Raw genomic sequence first — 18,299 nt, 5'->3', positions numbered from 1 at the left:
TTTTGGTGGAAAGGCTTTTTTTTTTTTTTTTTTGCAAACTTTAGTCCTTAAAACAGTGTTTGAGCACCAGAATTAACTTAAACAAAAATTGACTGTCTTCTATTCTGCAACATTAAGACCATAAATAACATTAAGCATTAGAAATACACAAAACATTACAAACGAGAATGTTTATTACTAATAAATTGCCAGAGACACTAGCTGAGGAGACTTCAGTGGCTTGAAGTCAGTCCAGACAAAAAAGAAAAAGAAAAGAAATTAGCAGACATTAACTTCAAAGCGGTCATTTCTAAAACCAGTGACACTTGACAAACACAAACTAAACCAGCATAAAAACTGAAACAATTTGCTTATGTAAAAAGGTACGTAAATTTAACAGGAAGTCAACGGTTGCATGAGGTAAAATCATTTTCCCCATTACACCCCACACGTCTGTATGCTTTTGGATGTTTAATTTCATGGTGAATTCAGGGCGCCCTGGAAGAAAAAAAAGCTTGCAGACTGTTTTAGGTTTATGCCGTTATAACTTAATTATGTTGATACACTTGATTAGACATAAAAAAGGAGGGGGGAGGGGGGACAAGACCAAATGAGTCATCTGAGGGATTGTGAAGCACAATTCTTGAGTTACGTTCAACATTCCTTCTTTACAGATCATTGGATTGTGTGGCAAAAAAAGACTAAGAGAAATCAATGTTGACAAATGTAGTTGAGTCCTAAACCCCTTCAATAACTTCTTAATCATCCACCCCCAAACCTGGAAGCATCAGAACCAAAAAAAATTACTGAAAACTGTTTATTTGTCAAAAAAAGCTCCTTTACAGCGCCAAGATTTTCAACCTGTAAAGCCAGCAAACATGTAAAATACAAGCCTTACAATACATTAGAATCAAAACAGGTACCAAAAAGTACAGTAAAAATTACACTTCCATTGATGGAAATGTGGAAGGGGAAGAAAAAAAAAAGAAAACAAAAACACCAAAGGGAAAATAAAACCTAAAAATGATGGGATTAAAAAAAAAAAGAAAAAAAAAAAAAAAAAAGGAAAAGTTACGTATTTCAGTTGTTTTCTGTACAAATGGTCTTGTCTGTCATAAAAGAGGTCGAGTCATGCCCAGTGTGTCCACCCAGCCGTCGGTCTCACTGGATCACTGGAGTCCTGGGGGATGACACAAAACTTGGTCAAATATTCTTCAAATCTTTTTCATCCCAATCACAAAGCATTGGTTGAAAATCAACTGTGGTTTCGGTTAGAGTGCCTGTGCACAACGCGTCATTACATAAGGTAGGGTAAATATAGTCATGGCATACCTTGCACCACCATGTGATCATCAGTATGGCTTGTAGTTGCTCTGGTGTGCTCCCCGTCTTGGAGTCTTTCCGTAGCTGCCATTGCCCTGGTCTGTGGAGCAGAGAGGACAGGCGGGTCAAACATTGACAAGTTTCCATTCAGACAGATTCAGTTCCTCAGCATGCAGAAAAGATGCAACTTCTTAATATGCTTCTTTATCTGACTGTTATGTTGCCAAAGGTGTTCCAACTCTCATTAGATAACAGGTTTTAGTCTCTCTCATTCATAATCATTGTTATTGCAGCAAAATGGAATATTTGTAGACTGACCAACACAGTCAAAACTTAAATGCACCTGGTCTTTGTTTGAAAAATGCAACATGTGCATAAATTAAGCTGCATCTTCAGCGACTTGACATTTTCAAAGTTGGTAAAAAATTGTAATTAATTTATATAAATTCTGCACCATCTAGTATACCGAGATTTTTTTTATACTAGAATAAAAAAAAAATCAATTTGTAAAAATATTAGGGCTGTACAAACTGGTGACATAACAGGATACAACTTAATATGAGATATTGAGATACTGTACACAAGGAGATATTGTGATCCATTAAATTTAACCTTGGTAAACCTGTCTACGTATGAAGAACGAGCCAATTTGTGCAGATAATCCAAGATATCCAAAGTTCACAATATGGAATCAGTGAGATTTGCATTCACACAGTTCATTACAGCCACAGCACTTTTTGTGCAATCTGTGTGCCACCCATCCTTGCATGAAAACACTGTTAAAAATGTAGTGTTTGAGAATCAACAGTACTTGGCATCTGTCTATCAATACAATATTGCCATGCTTCATATCGCAATACTATGCTGTATCAATTTGTTATACAGCCTCCTTTAAACCTTATTTAAAACAGGCTGGTGTCATTTAGACTGGACTTAGTGATTTAAGTCAATGCATTCCCCCAAAATGTACACGACTGTGTGTAAACTTACTGTAATCATATCCGGGACCATATCCATAGTAACCAGAAGAATAGTCATAGTTGCCATAGCCGCTGTATCCACCATATCCGCCATAGCCCTGGTTACCATATCCCTGGTTCCAGTAGTTTCCATAGCCCTGATTCCAGCCCTGGCCCTGAGCTGAAACACAAAGTGCAAAGTTCACATGAAGACGCCACAACCTGAAAACAACCGTTCTGACACTCATCCTGAGACCATTCTAGAACTTGTCAGCCTTTAGGTGACTGCCAAATTAAATTGCAGCATTTGGTCCCGTTAATGTCAGACCTTTCAATGTTTTAAATCAGATGTCAAATACTTCCATAGCTGGAGATCAGCAATCAATGCCAACAGATGAAAACAGTTTGAGCCAATTGTAAAAGTGAATGTATAAGCAATTTCAGCGAAGATCTGTGAAATGAAATCTGTTACATTTTGTCCTTTCCCCCACACAAATCTCTATATCACACCGATTTTGTAGGGTATGGGGCATTTTAATGATTAGCAAATTTGAAATTGCTTTCTGCTCTCCAGCTAGTATTGAGCATATGGTCACACAATTTGGAGCAACCCAGCCTCTAACAGATGACACTCAAAGACAAAAAAGTTAACTTCTTACCGCCACGGCCCCTGCCTCCCCGGCCTCCATAACCACCACCGCCACGTCCTGCTCCATACTGCTGCTGCTGGTACACCTCTTTTGGCTGGGCAACCTTCAACTCACACTGTGGAGGAGACACAAACTTTTAACTCAAGCCGAGCAGGGTTGGAAAAAGCAATGAAACAATCAAAGCTACAAAAATTTAACTAAAACAAATGCATCACTCCTAAGATTATTAGTGTAAATATTTTAACAGTAATGTGTTCATTCACACAAATAGTTCACAACAAACATTCAGGGAACTTTATTTGCTGACCAATAATATTCCTTTTCTTTAAAACTGAGACGAAGACGGCCATGCTGGCATTTCACCGACGTGCTGAGATGTAGCACAGAGCAGCTGGGATGGTGATGGATCAGAACCTACAACCAATTCTGCTGAGATAAAAGTGTGTGTATGTACCCTGCCGCCCTGGATGTTGTGATATTTCTTCTCCAGACACTTCTTGAGACTGGCTTCCTCTTTGTATGTGATGAAGATAAAGCCCCTCCTTTTCTTCGATTTGGGGTCAATGGGAAGCTCGATGGTTTCGATCTAGAAGGAGAAGATGGTGGAGATGCATGTGTTAAAACGTTTGATCAAAATGCATCTTATGCAACTTCATGCCGTCATTGACGAATCGTCAGATTCTTCATTTAGCTTATGTTTGATTGGTTATCTTATTGCAAACCAAACCCAGTCCTTGATTGTGTGTGCTTTTGATTATCAAGCCTTCAAAATGACAAACCTTTATGCTGAGCTTTCCAAAAATCATTAGAATTGATCATTTTTCAAATTATTGCTATCATTTCTAAACAAATAAAATAGACTTTGAGAATGAAAAAATTGTCCCCTTATTCAGTACAATAAAACTGACCTCTCCAAAGGCCCCGAAATATTCCCGAATTGTGTCCTCAGTGGCCTCGGGGTTCAAACCACCGACAAAGATCTTCTTCACGGGCTCCTTCTTCATGGCCATCGCCTTCTTGGGGTCGATTGGACGTCCGTCCAGTCTGTGCTCCTTCTGCTCCAGGACCTACAGAAAGACAAGAGTTATCATAATCTAATATATCAAATTTATATTCCAACTATTCTGATTATTTATTTTATGACTTAAAATTGCTGCCATTTCTTTGAGCCCTCTACCACAAAACAATGTGAAAAGCATGCCTTCTTTCAAAAAACAAATGACAAATTCAGTGAAACAATGAAAATAGTTTAGGACTGATCAAAAGCCTGATAATATCACCATAAAATATCACAATACCTACCATTGTGACATGGCCTGTCTTTGTAAAAAAAACAATGCTCAACACCCAACTACAACCTTTTTTAGTGCATGCCAATAATTAAAGAGTAATAATGGTGTTATGCTTCCACTTCTCAGTATTGCCTCATTCTGATCCTAATGAATAAACACTGGGGTGATGATACCTGTGAAACAGCTGTCAGGTAACCAGAGTGACCCACCTTTTCCACACTGGAGGCATCTTTGAAGAGAACGAAGCCAAAGCCTCGGGACCGCCCAGTGTTGGAGTCCATCTTGATGGTGCAGTCCGACACCTCGCCAAACTTACTGAAGTAATCCTTCAGGTCCTTTTTACTCGTGTCCCAGCTGAGGCCGCCCACGAACATTTTACTGCAAAATGCAACAACACCATGCTGTTTATTTCTTACTCTTTTACAACAGTTAATGCACTGTAGCCTTAACTGATGGACAATACAACATCCATAATTGTATATTCCTAATCTAGAGCACACAAACCAGATTAACTGGTAGGACAGACTGTTTATGCTTTCATCAGAGTTGTTAAGTCTAAATGGTTCTTTGGGTTCCTTGTTTAATTCAGCAAAAAGTGAAACTGCACTTGTATCATAAAATTACATTTTTACTCATTGACAAGGGAAACACTCACCCAGCATCTTCCTCTCCTTTGCTAGCGTCAATCTTGCCCCCATCTGTGCCATTGTCCTGACTTCCCTGGTCATCCTCCTCCTCCTCTTCTCCACCCATCAGCTCCTGCTCAGCTCCATTCTGATCCTCCTCTCCCTCGTTGCCATTCTGGTCTGATGTCTCCATGAGGAGTGTATCAGCGTCTGCCATTCTGACGGTGAGGTTTTGAAAAGACTGAAATAGAACAAGAGAAAATTAGGATGATCCTCAAAGACTGCATGTTTGTTTTTAGTTTGGGATTTTTTTTTTGGGGGGGGGGTCGCTAAATAATGATTTTGACTGAGTGACGATATTGGAAGCAAAGTTAATTTCATTCCCAATTATCCTAAAATTATCATGGTGTGAGGATCAGTACCAGTTTCTTTGGAATATATTTGTAGGCTGGGATGTCTCTGCAGCACAAAAAAAACTTTCAGAATGGCGCTTTGATAGTTTGCTTTTAATAATTATTGCACTTTTCTGCTATTTGAAAGTCCAAAAAGAAATTCCTATAAAATATCGATTTATTGTACAGCCACAATACGCAATCTAATCATCATTACCATCGAATTATTAAATTATATGTCCATAATGTTTATCTACTTTAGCCAAGTAAGCCAATATTGCCAGAAAACGAGCAAAAAGAAAATGAACCTGGGGCTTTTGGGGCCCAGTGCAGTTGCCATGATGGTCATCCAATCTTGCATAACACATCTTGGTAACGTAAATAGAAGAAGAGCTAAAACATTTAAACATTGTGTTACTGAGGATTGCTCTAGTTTATTTTCGGTTTCTTAGGATGAAAACATCCAGAAGCCCACCACAGAAGCTAATAGAACGCTAACTGAGTCCGTTTCAATGCAACACATTTCTTTATCTGTTAGATAACGTAAAGGTGCCTTAAATTTGCCATAATCTGCACACTTTTGCAGCCATGAAAACTATTTTAGCATTAATCGTGTAATGGGCACGAGTTACATAAACTGGCGTATGTTTACATGCACATTAAGACTTGGTTAGCTAACAAAGAGAAGCAATAATCCGGCGTGAATCTCGGTACTCAGTGTTCAAGCGGACCGCGCTTTGCTTCGTTGCCGCTCGGAGAGGAGTGCAGGCCTGGCTAGCAGCTAGGCTAGCCAGGCGAGCCTGAATGAAATATCATATAAGATACCATTAATTAAGCAGGAATACAACCAAAATAAACCCTCTAAAAAACAACGACAATTACAATGCAGCGAATAAACGAGTCATTCAATCCACGCAAAACCGCGTTAACGTGTTTGACGGTAGCACCGCTGCAGCTAAAACACAGAGCTAGCTACATGTCCTGCTAACCACAAAACACATTAGAAAAAAACAAGGTGGGAGCAAACACCACAATAAAATGACCCACGGTGTAAAGATGAACGTCCTCCCCCGTATTTACTACATTCAAATACAGAAAGAAAAACAAAAAAAGCGTGCTTACTTTGAGGGAATAAATACCGGAGCCGCCGACTCGCTGCTCAAAATGGACACTCTCCAAATTCGCCGCTAACTCGTGGCAACATATATACGACCGGATGTGAGCAGTCGCTAGGCGACGTTGCAATGAGAACGTCTGTGATTGGGCAAATAGCGCTACTCGGCGAACAAATCTGCGATGCTATTGGCTGATTGACTAACGCACTGATGACAAAAGGGAAACAGCAGTCAAACGTCCTTATTTCCCGTCCTCCCACCGCTCCCCGAGCTACTGTTTCATATTCAATTACGTTTCAATCGATGCACAAGTATACGCGGTGTTATAATGCTATAATGAAGGCTGATATCTTTTTAAATATGTATTTTGCTCGATGAATACTAAACATGTCTTAAGTAGCTTCTGAAGTGAAACAGATGTTCACTGTGCGGCTTCGTGTATGCGCAGTTTCCATTTCACGACATCTTTTGTTCTTCAGACGATGGAACCATTGACCATATTTTTTTGGTCTGATATTTATGATGGACATCATTAAACATCAATTAATTAATCAAATCAAAATTACTTTATTTATCTCCGAGGGGAAATTCAGTTAGTCTGGTAGAATCTCTCGAAGAATGAGTCTGATGGCTGTAGGAGCGAAGGAGGCTTTTGTATCTCTCTGTCCTGCAACGGAGAGAGAGGAGCCGTCCCCTGCTGTTTTTTTGGTCCATAGTGTAGTGGATGATCCGGGTATTTCAGGATGGCCTCGAACATCTTGACAGGTCATCTCTCCACCGTCTCCTCCAGTGTGTCCAACCTGGCTCCAACCAACAGAACCAGCTCTTTAGACCAGTCTGTCCAACCGCCTTGCATCTCTGTGTCTGATGCTGCCTCCCCAGCAGACTGCAGCATAAAACAACACACTACCACCACAGACTGATAAAACATCTGCAGCATCTTACTACAGATGTCAAGAGATCTGAGCTTTCTTAAGAAAAAGAGGCTCTGCCCCTTTTTGTGGAGAGCGTTAGTGTTTAGGGACCAGTCCAACTTATTATCCAGGTATACACTTAGATACTTATAACTTAGCACCACCTCGATGTCCACCACACAGGTATTCACTGGCTGAAGAGGGGGCTTGAACCTGCAGAAATAATTTCCTTAGTCTTTGAGGTGTTCAGTAGGAGATAGTTCTTGTGACTCCAGTCACTGAAGGCTTTTATCAGATCCCTATTTTCAGATTCCTGTCCATTCCTGATACACGCCACAATAGCAGTGTCGTCCGATTTTGCCAACTACATCAATGAATGTATGGTAACCGCAGGTTAAAATAATAGAAATGCTAAAAAAAATCTAGAAAAAAATAAGTAGGTTTTAAGATTAAGATGTCCTTTATTAGTCCCACAATCGGGAAATTTTAGGTCACAAAGCCTAATTTAGGACACTTTTTGGTAGATAACCAAGACACCACCCACATTTCTGAAGACTACCTTAATTGTTACTTTTAGAAATTGTAATGGATCTCTTCTATATTTCTTTAAAGAAAATATGTTGCTAAGTAAAGTAATTCAGAAACTTTAGACTTTGAAACATATCCAGAACTCCGACCTTACTCCCATGACTTATTCATGCAAAATGGGACAGTTATTGAAGTTTGTTTGTTTTAAAATGGTTAATCCCATTCCTTAGTTTAGTTGTTAATAAATTAAATCATTAATCTAATCATGGATCAGAATAGCCAGAGAAATAATTTTTCACAGCTCTGGATTGCCCTATCTTTGTGCCCCATGGAGGCAGTTTGTATGATATGGTGAATTTATTTGGTTTTACTTTAGCAAATGGGCTTCTCATATTTATTAGAAAAGATTTATGCAAAATTAAATAAAATGTTTTTTTCCCCTTCAGAAGCGCAGCCAAAGGGAGTTAAACTTTAGCCCCGCCTTGTGGACATCCCTGGCTAAAACCATATGAGAGTGATGTGGTCACATGAATCAAAGTAAAACTGGTAAATCTTGTGTTTATTGCTGCCATGGAGTGAATCACCCCAGCAACATACCTGCCAGTGAGGGGCAAGTTGAGGCATGAACTAAGACATGGGCACACACGTGCACACACACACACACACACTAAGATGTAGTTGTGGAGACCGTTGTGTTCCTGCAGCAGTGGTCACTTGTTAACAGAGCGATGAAAACGTCAGCGACCACAGGTAAGATCACAGCTCTCATCCATCCAAATATACACACGTTTAAGTAAAACACAGAACCAACAGTTCACCTCTGACATTGTTTACATGATTGCACATTTTTTTCAAGTTGTGTTAGCCGGACAGAGCTTTCAGTGTGTGGTCACAGTGTGTGCAGCACCAACACTAAGTCAGCAGAGGAGTTTGAGATCCATAAAACTCCATTGAAGGTTGGATGTTCCTGAACAGCCAACCAGAGTTCTGCTCCCTTGTCTTCCTTTAAATGTGATCTAGCTTTGCGAAGATCTAGTAGAAATTAAGTTTAAACAGGAATAAAGATATTTTAATCATTGACTTAGGCATGGCAAAGCCTGGAGTCATATTGTGTACTATCATTAACAAACATTTTCCAATTAATATTCGGTTAACTTGTGAAATGCCAGTGCCATTTTGAAAAAAAAGACAAAAAGCATGAAAGTGAAGGCAGTGCTTTCAAAAGAGGCTGAACTAGGCAGTTTGTCTAGACTCCAGCAAAAAGATGGTCAGCTGACTCTGACTCTGCAAATTAGCATCATTTTAAGTCAAATCCTTCACACAAACAATTGATATTAAACCTGTGTGTGTATCAGCATGCATCGGTTATGTCTTTTATTTCACACACGTTGCAGGCACTGGGGTTGCTGTGAAGGCAGTGTTGTTAGCTGATTGTTTTTACACACCAATCACTAATTACACTTCCAGTACAACTACCACCACACACTGCCACATTAGCTTCCAGACTGAGCTGTATTTACAGCGAAGTAGATTCCATTGAACTTTGACCCCCTGTCTCAGTCAATATAATATATTAATATATATATATATATATATCAGGATTGAGAGTAAAAAAAACCATGCTGGCTTGTATACTGCACAACGCACTCAGATGTTATACGACATCCTATATTTGGCATATTGTATTTTTGGCACACATCTTTTTCTGGCATATTAAACCGTATGGGTATTAGAACACGCGGTTGCACTACCACTTGACTTCTGCACAAACCAGCAACAAGGCTGACTTGCCACACTAATCAGCTCACAATAGAGTTTACCACAGTTGCTGCCATCTTTGTCAGTTAGTCCATCTCACCATCCTGTTTTGCAGAATAAAACTCTTAATTACAAACTAATTGCACTTTCATTTTTGGGGTGAGGACATTTGTGATTAGATAACTTTATTCATCCCCGAAGGGAAATTCGCCACAACATGAAATTAAAAAAAAAAAAGGAACGCCAGTAGAGCTGAGATGGACGCTTTATTTCTTTTCAATGACAGTTTAATGTTACTTTATTTTAGTTTAAAAACACATTTAGAAGGAAACATTTAAAATACTTACTTTTCAAAGTTTAAAAACATGCTTAAACAGCATTACTTTAAATCATAAACCACATACAAAAAAATATACATATCCTTTAAAGATACTTAAACTGTCCTGAAACTTTTTTTTACCCCTACAAAAACAGGGTTAAGGGTGCTTTGAGCAGACATCATGGCTGCCCTTTCTGCTCCCGCCCCAAGCAGTAACCAGATTTTGGTTCTAGGTCGAAAGTTGGGCTTGCTCCATTATCGCGACTTGCTGACCCAGTGGTACTTGTCAACACGAGGTCCACTAAAGGTGAATGTGACTCGATAGGGCTTAAAGCCTTTCTGGCTGGAGAACTGGGAAGTTGGGCCTCCAACTGGAGGAGGATGATGAGGAGGAGGAGGATGATGAGGATGAGGAGGTGGGAATGCATCCGCAGCAAAGGCCTTCCGTTTCTCCCGCAGCCAGATCTGAGGGGCGCCAGGAGAAAACTCACTGAACTGAGGACAGCAAAAGGAGATAGTAAAATGATCTGTAGTCAAAAGATTGGACTGTGTCCTATTCCCCAGCCTTTATTAGAATATGAAGCACCAACTTTAATGGCAAATCTGTATTCAGGTTTTACCTGTTATTGATCAAATCCCAAACAATGCATTGACAAGACAATTTTGCAAGATTCCAGAATATGACCAAAACAATATGTATCCCTGGTAACAACAGTATGGTTAAGATTACAAAAAGATCATGGCCACAGTTAAAAAACTCAGGACACATTCTTTGTGTAGTCTACTTACCCGGTAGACACTGTTGGGGTTGCTGACAGTTGGGATGGTTTTGGGCTCAGGGTTGGTGGAGGTCATTGGCCCAGGGCAGATAGTCGATAGGTTGCTGCTATTCATGCTGCTGTTGTTGCTCATGCTGTTGTCGGCGCTCCCCTCCTCCTCGTCTGAAGAGCTTCCTGAATGAATGTCAAGGCTCGCCCGCTCCACAGCCTCATGGATGCGGCGGGAAAACTCCCCATCCCTGCGCCGACAGCTTTCCACCACTGAGACGCAGAATGGAGTACTTCGTTCACCGTACCTGCAAATAGGACAATTATAAAACCCAAACAATGGTGTGCCAGTAGTAAAAAGCAGATTTTCATAGTGCAGCTCACAGCTTCAGTAATGGTCCTGTCAGTTAAACATCTTTGGGACATAGTTTCTTTGCCAATGGTTAGATGTCCATAGACTCAACATGAAGCTAGAGTTCGCAGATAGTTAGCTTAGCATAAAGAAAAAAAACTGACCTGGCTTTCTAATCCAGACTCTTTATTGTTTTTTTTCTTTCTTTACAAACAGTCAGGATCACAGTTCTTACAAAAGACAATGGTTTCAAAACAAGCTTCAGATCCAGTTATTATAGTGACCTGGCTTTCTCAAAGGTTTTAGAAACTTACCAACACATCAAAAACTCTAATTTATCATGTGGTATCTCAATTCTTTAATCTATACACAAACTGAAAAGTAGCAACAGTAAAGTTAAGTTTTGCAAATCGTTTTGTACTCGAACAGTTTTGTGGCCTAGGACAATAACCGGCTATACTGTCATGCTATTACTAACCAATTTTACTTTGTACCAGGCTCTAAACATGTTAATTTCTGCTGGAAAGACTATAGGCATTGACTTGCTTTTGGAGCCATTCAAGGAACTGCATTTGCAAATGGTCTTCACTTGCTCTGAACTTGTGATCATGTGTTACGTTTTATCATGGCTCTACAGAGTTAAGCAGCCTGACCTGCAGGACACCTCTCCAGGGTCAACCCACACCGTCAGCTCCTGTGGAAGGCCCAAATCCTCGTACCTCACCGCACTCCGCTCACAGGCCTGTTGCAGCACCGGGTCCTGCAGCCGCACACGATTCATACGGAGACACCTGGAGCACAGCAGTGACGATCAGCACAAGTCGGTTCAGCAATACATTAAAGGACTTTACAGTTTCAACAAGGTGGTGAAGGTATAAGTTTGATTAAAATGCAAGTTGTTAGTTCACTTGAATGACAAATCATATTCCCTCTCTCAGGCCTATTTCTGGTGCAATCCATAAATGATTTTTTTGCCTGCGACACTGGTCAAAGTGTGTTCTGTGGATTATTCAGAGTAACAGTAACTACTAGCCTACACCTATAAACGGCATGCGTTATGCCTCAATGATATAACACCATTTGACCCCATAAGTAATTTCTGGTCTCCTTGGTACCAACCAGGAAAAAAAAAAAAAAAAAACCTACACGAAGACCACAAAGGGACTAACAGTAACTCTGAAAAAGCAGTAAAACAATCACAAGATATACACAGACAATGTCTTTCAAAAAGATGAAAATAATTACAAAGTGACTAAAACCTACTACAAAGACACACAAAAAGGCTTGATAGCCATTTATTGACAATGACCTGCCCAATAAATGTATGTATGTGGGATTTCAGGGGCTCAAATTGATTGTTCTTCATTGATATAATGTAATTACATTGGTTTTTAATTGACTGGAAACATAAAACTTGAATTATAAGAAACTGAAAATGTGTATTTACTGACCTGTAGGCCTGTCCCTTAGTGGGTGCATTTGGGTGCCAGTGGTTTCTGTAGTTCTCAAACAGAACAGAGGTGAGGGCAGCAGCGAATCGCTCCCTGCTGTCATTATCCAGACAGCCGTATCGCTTCACCAGCCGAGCCACGAAAAACACAGCAGCAGCAATCTCCTCCTTCATGGTTGCACACAAACTTTCTCTAACCTTTAACTTAACAAACCGGACGTAGCAAGCTCAGAGCTGTACTGTTTAAAAAACCTCTACAGAGAATAAAACAAGTGTTCTAGAAACAACATAAAACTAACAAGACAAACTGGAAGCCAGAGAACTCAAGCAAACATATTTGCTGTTGGAGCTCTCGAGAGAACTCAGCTTGGATTTCTAATTATTTTAACACCAATAAAATAACATATATATCTACATATATCTTAATCCGTGTATGTAGCAGCAGCTTGTTCTCACATACATCAGATACAAAAAGGAGACACTCCCTCCACTTTCTCATGTGGTTTAATAAAACCACAGATCAGCTGTGTGACGCACCTGAAGCTGGTTGACTTAATGACTGTGTGTGTGTGTGTGAGAGAGAGAGAGAGAGAGAGAGAGAGAGAGAGAGAGAGAGAGAGAGAGAGAGAGAGAGAGAGAGAGAGAGAGAGAGAGAGAGAGAGAGAGAGAGAGAGCAGCACTTTATTACCAGCTGTGAGTATTATTTTGTGTGCTTGCTTGCAAAAGCACACTAACTACTATTCACCGGGCTTATTTTGTGTGCTTGCTTGCAAAAGCACACTAACTACTATTCACCGGGCTTATTCTTATTCTTACGTTTCTTCCGTGTCATTTTTCGGTCGACTACTCCTCCCAGAGTTTTGGCCACACATACACAAAAAAGGTATCAAATCGACCGGCTCGCCCATGACAAGTGTGCTATGACTTTTATAAGGGTTCCGACAAACGGTTTTCAAATTATTGGGCAAAAACACGTCAAAAAATCCCCCCAATGTAACCCTATGGAGAGTCTAGAGTGGTGATGTAATCAAACAGAGTGTAGAGGGAGAGAACGAATTGTCAAAAAATAAATTTGAAAACTGCGCTCCAGGCCGCAAATTTCACTCTACAGAAATAATTTATACATAGAAACGTAGGAAAATTTGTCCTCTCACTCACAATCCTCTGGTAAAGCTGTCAGAGTTATAGTTTTGGCGCAGGACGCACGGATGCACAAACAAAACACATCAACTGCCTCATTGGCTCCCATATTAAAAATGCAGGAAGATTTCTCCCCAAAATTTTTTTTACAGTTTTTTAAAATCGCTCTAACAAAGCTATTTTTTCATCTTTCTTTAAAAAAAATATATGTAGACGTTCAGGAAGAACTCAGGACGCTCAAAGTGAAGTCGGATCAATGATAGGTATTATGGTTTTGCCAAAAATGCTTTCTGTTCGAGGCCAGAATTTTCAGTTTGTCGACCTCTGTCTGCTCACTGTGATGGAACTGTCGGTTAATTTCAGTTGATTGCTCTGCTCTTATTGGTCGACTCCACCTGGTTGCTTAGCTACAAAAGCCTCCCCCCTCCCTCCTCCAACACAGACATTTTAACTGATAACTGTCAGTTTACTCTAAGTGAACAGACCTAATAACTTGACCATACATTGTCCAATCTTCCTCAAACTTGCCAAGCATGATGATGGTTCATCACTGACCACTTATACATAATAATGTTTCATAAATTCCCGCCCTTTTTGATTAGCCACGCCCCCTTTCATAACTAATGAACCGTTTGTCCTAGAAACTTGTATAAGGTGTCAGATTACTCGGCATGAAGTCCCTGTTTAACTGGTGATTGATAACCCCGCCCCTTTTGATTAGCCACGCCCCCTTTCATAACTAATGAACCGTTTGTCCTAGAGACTTGTATGAGGTGTCTGTGAACTCAGGACAGAGTCCCTGTTTAACTGCTAATTCAAGCCACGCCCCCTTTTACTAACTTGTGAACCGTTTGTCCTACAGACTTGTATGAGGTATTTGTGAACCCAGGACAGAGTCACTGTTTGACTGTTGATTTGAGCCACGAGAATGATGGTCCAGAGGCAAGCACACAATCAAAATTTCTTTAGAAATTTTCTAGTTCTTATTTTTCTTCCGTTTCTTCCGTGTCATTTTTCGGTCGACTACTCCTCCCAGAGTTTTGGTCGCACATACACAAAAAAGGTATCAAACCGATCGGCTCGCCCATGACAAGTGTGCTATGACTTTTCTAAGGGTTTCGACAAACGGTTTTCAAATTATTGGGCAAAAACACGTCAAAAAATCCCCCCAATGTAACCCTATGGAGAGTCTAGAGTGGGGAAGTCATCAAACAGAGTGTAGAGGGAGAGAAAGAATTGTCAAAAAATAAATTTGAAAACTGCGCTCCAGGCCGCAAATTTCACTCTACAGAAATAATTTATACATAGAAACGTAGGAAAATTTGTCCTCTCACTCACAATCCTCTGGTAAAGCTGTCAGAGTTATAGTTTGGGCGCAGGACGCACAGATGCACAAACAAAATGCACCAACTGCCGCATCGGCTCCCATATTAAAAATGAAGGAAGATTTCTCAAAAAAAAAATTTAACAGTTTTTTAAAATCGCTCTAACAAAGCTATTTTTTCATTTTTCTTAAAAAAAAACATATGTAGATGTTCAGGAAGAACTCAGGACGCTCAAAGTGAAGTCGGATCAATGATAGCTATTATGGTTTTGCCGAAAATGCTTTCTGTTCGAGGCCAGAATTTCAAGTTTGTCGACCTCTGTCTGCTCACTTTGATGGAACTGTCTCCATCGTCAGTTAATTTCAGTTGATTGCTCTGCTCTGATTGGTCGACTCCACCTGGCCACGTGGTTGCTTAGCTACCAAAGCCCCCCCCCCCCCCCTCCTCCAACACAGACATTCTAACTGATAACTGTCAGTTTACTCTAAGTAAACAGACTTCATAAAACATGAGACCTTATAACTTGACCATACATTGTCCAATCTGCCTCAAACTTGTCATGCATGATGATGGTTCATCACTTTTCAGTTCTACATAACAATAATTCATGAATTCCCGCCCTTTTTATTAGCCACGCCCCCTTTTACTAACTAATGAACCATTTGTCCTAGAAACTTGTATAAGATGTCAGATTACTCAGCATAGAGTCCGTTTAACTGGTGATTGATAACCCCGCCCCTTTTGATAAGCCACGCCCATTTTACTAACTAGTGAACCGTTTGTCCTAGAGACTTGTATGAGGTGTGAGTGTACTCAGCAGAAAGTCCCTGTTTAATCCGTGCCCCTTTTGATAAGCCACGAGAGTCACGGTCCAGAGGCAAGCACACAATCAAAATTTCTTTAGGAATTTTCTAGTTTTATTTCAAATTTTATCATTGGCAAAGAATTACAGTAACACACTAAAATGTATCTCTAAAATCCCAGCAGAGGAAACATTAAAGGCTCAGTTCACCCAGATTCTAACAAAACAAAGGTTTCAAATAGTTGGTTAAAACAAATGTTGTTTTCTGCCAATTAGTACTATTCTACAGCTTACTTTTTTTTTTTTTTTTTACATCTTTAGCATGTATCAATTAAGATTTGTACATTTCAAAAGACATCTGTCATTTTTCTTGTATTTTGGGAGCAGCATTTAAAATAAAATGATAAATATGACTCAGTTAAAAAAAACCCTGTACCATGCAAAAGGACAGTAACTAAACAAAGACACAAATTAATGCATAGAAACTAAAAAAATAAAAAGTTATTTCAGAGGGACACTACATCACCTATAAGTTGGTCGAAACAGTAGTCTTTTCGTTTTCTGCTGCTAGTGTACTTGAGTCTATGCAGTTCATTACATTTATCAGATTTTACTGTAAAGTTGTTTTTTGGCACCACAACTTTAGTTGTATGCTTCTCTTTTGAACCAGTTAGCATGAAAATGACCTTCTCCAAAACCCCTCTTGTCCATACAGATTTGATAACAGCATATTACTGTTACTTATATTTGTTTCTTTAAAACACCAACTTAATGAACAAGCTACTAAATATTTATATACTAAATATTTCTAATTTATGCTCATTTTGAACATCAGAAAAATATTTATTTTTTCAATTTTGCTACTGCAAAAATGTTGTTCATATGTTGCTTTGTTATTTTTTGTTGATTTATCTGCAAAGAACAGCTGGTGATTATATATATATAAAAAAACTTTGTTATAATAATAATAATAATAAATCGGATTTATACAGTGCTTCAGATATATTTTATGCATCCCTAAACAGTCTGAAAAAAACAACTAGCATTTTTCTGAAAAACATAGTGAGGTACACTTAATGATTTTCAATTCAATTATGTTATTCTATTCCTATCATTGCAGAGCTGTTACAAGGAATCCATTAATTGATAAGCCACCTGACAGAAAATTAACCGCACCTACTTAAGACAGAATGTCACGCTTCACACAAAAATACCGAAATGTTTTGGGCTGCTGGTCAGAAAAAAAATCTACAATTATAATGGTTTTATCTATACACATGTAAATCTAAAGAACATTCTGACTTTTTTTTTCTGTTTAGAAAAAGCAATGAATTTGGAAAATAATGGGCAGATGGAGCACTGATAATATTGGGCCTCATTCACCAATATCTCCTTAAGAAACTTCTTAGATTCTTTCTTAAGTCCTTCTTAAGAAGATTTCTAAGAAGATCCTACGTCAGATTTATCAACGTGTTCTTAAGCCGCTGAATTGTTCTCAGCCGTGTTCTTAAGTTGATGAATGCCATCTCCTCGTAAATTGAGCGCACGTGCCAGGTGAGTCTAATTAACATAGGATTAGTATAGGTAGCCGCCCATTAATGCCCATAAAAGGGCCCATAAGAAGGACTGCAGGGCCGTGTGTAGACGCCACACAGAGGAAACAGCAACAGAATGCCTTAAGCAAAGCGTAAATCCGTTGGAGCACAGGTAAAAAAACAAAAAAAAACTTTAGCAGTTCAGAACTAGAAGTTCTGCTGCAGGAGATCACTCAGAGGAAGAAAGTTATATTTAGCAGCCTTAGTGGAGGTTGCACCAACACAAACAAAAAGGAGGCCTGAGAGGCAGTTACGCATGCAGTGGATGCATTAAAATGAACAAGAAATTGAAGAAAACTATGTTCTAATTTTTTTTTTTCCATGACTGTATATACACAAAAAATAAAGGGAACACTTAAACAACACAATGTACAGTGTCCTTGAATGTGTGGGATCACTAATTGACGGCATGATTTCCAATTTGCTTGATTCATGTTGAAGCGTTTTAATGTAATTAAAATGAAAAAAAATGAAATGAATAAATAAATACATAAATATGATGGAAATGTCACTGTAATGTATTTTATTGAACTTAAGAAAAGAAGACAACACAACCATGCCAACATGTCAGCACTGAAATTTGCTTAAGAGTACTCCTGAGTGTTCGTAGGATTTGTTCTTACCCAAGAAAAATCCTGGATAAGAAAAAAATTCATGAATGCCACAATCTTCGAAAATCTTCTTAAGTAGGACATTAGAACAAATTTGTTCTTAAGAACGGTCCATTAAGAAGGCCCATTGTTAGTATAGTATTTAAGTTTTTCTTTGGGTAAAGCCACTTTTATTCAACAACTCCCTCCTGTGGTGACACACAAACACTACGCAACAGTCCGTTAAGGAGGAGCTTGTAAAAGCTTTTGGAGAAACTGGCAGACCCAACTGTAAAAAATTGAGAATTGAGCGAGATGAAACAAATTGATACAGAAACAATCACAGCATATATTTTATTTGAGTGAACATTGAATTTATATAAAGCCAAACCCATTCTGTAAAATAAAAATAATGTTCCCCAC

The 18,299-nt window shown here is 39.1% G+C and overlaps 2 protein-coding genes across 3 annotated transcripts; both read right to left on the bottom strand.

The window, feature by feature from the left end:
• Positions 1-155: 155 nt before the first annotated feature.
• LOC131987083 (heterogeneous nuclear ribonucleoprotein A/B-like) lies at positions 156-6,447 on the bottom strand. The gene is made up of 9 exons (XM_059352234.1): positions 6,344-6,447; positions 4,859-5,070; positions 4,413-4,581; positions 3,820-3,978; positions 3,366-3,497; positions 2,921-3,026; positions 2,293-2,442; positions 1,312-1,402; positions 156-1,159 (listed from the first exon to the last, which is right to left on the bottom strand). The coding sequence occupies exons 2-8, from the start codon at positions 5,044-5,046 to the stop codon at positions 1,332-1,334; spliced, it is 975 nt and encodes a 324-aa protein (XP_059208217.1). The 5' UTR covers positions 5,047-5,070; positions 6,344-6,447; the 3' UTR covers positions 156-1,159; positions 1,312-1,331.
• Positions 6,448-9,783: 3,336 nt separating this feature from the next.
• On the bottom strand, positions 9,784-12,922 carry btg4 (B-cell translocation gene 4). Of its 2 annotated transcripts, none has more exons than XM_059350959.1 (4): positions 12,426-12,922; positions 11,628-11,765; positions 10,645-10,930; positions 9,784-10,350 (listed from the first exon to the last, which is right to left on the bottom strand). In XM_059350959.1, the coding sequence occupies exons 1-4, from the start codon at positions 12,596-12,598 to the stop codon at positions 10,111-10,113; spliced, it is 837 nt and encodes a 278-aa protein (XP_059206942.1). In that variant the 5' UTR covers positions 12,599-12,922; the 3' UTR covers positions 9,784-10,110. The 2 variants fall into 2 exon arrangements, with proteins under 2 accessions (XP_059206942.1, XP_059206943.1); XM_059350960.1 differs by having other exon boundaries at positions 11,694-11,765; positions 12,426-12,921.
• Between the last annotated feature and the right edge of the window lie 5,377 nt (positions 12,923-18,299).

This window comes from Centropristis striata, chromosome 15 (genome assembly GCF_030273125.1).
Source record: "Centropristis striata isolate RG_2023a ecotype Rhode Island chromosome 15, C.striata_1.0, whole genome shotgun sequence".
NCBI lineage: Eukaryota > Metazoa > Chordata > Actinopteri > Perciformes > Serranidae > Centropristis > Centropristis striata.
The sequence above is the reverse complement of the archived record's forward strand: the minus strand, read 5'-3'. Positions and strand labels throughout refer to the sequence as shown.

Coding starts and splice junctions, on each gene's coding strand:
- LOC131987083 (XM_059352234.1), bottom strand. CDS start 5,046: ATGGCAGACGCTGATACACTCCTCATGGAGACATCAGACCAGAATGGC. Junction 3,979..4,412: donor ATGCCTCCAGTGTGGAAAAG/GTGGGTCACTCT, acceptor GTCTTTCTGTAG/GTCCTGGAGCAGAAGGAGCA. Junction 2,443..2,920: donor GGGAGGCAGGGGCCGTGGCG/GTAAGAAGTTAA, acceptor TTTGTGTTTCAG/CTCAGGGCCAGGGCTGGAAT.
- btg4 (XM_059350959.1), bottom strand. CDS start 12,598: ATGAAGGAGGAGATTGCTGCTGCTGTGTTTTTCGTGGCTCGGCTGGTG. Junction 10,931..11,627: donor CCTGGAGAGGTGTCCTGCAG/GTCAGGCTGCTT, acceptor TCCTATTTGCAG/GTACGGTGAACGAAGTACTC. Junction 10,351..10,644: donor ACCCCAACAGTGTCTACCGG/GTAAGTAGACTA, acceptor TGCTGTCCTCAG/TTCAGTGAGTTTTCTCCTGG.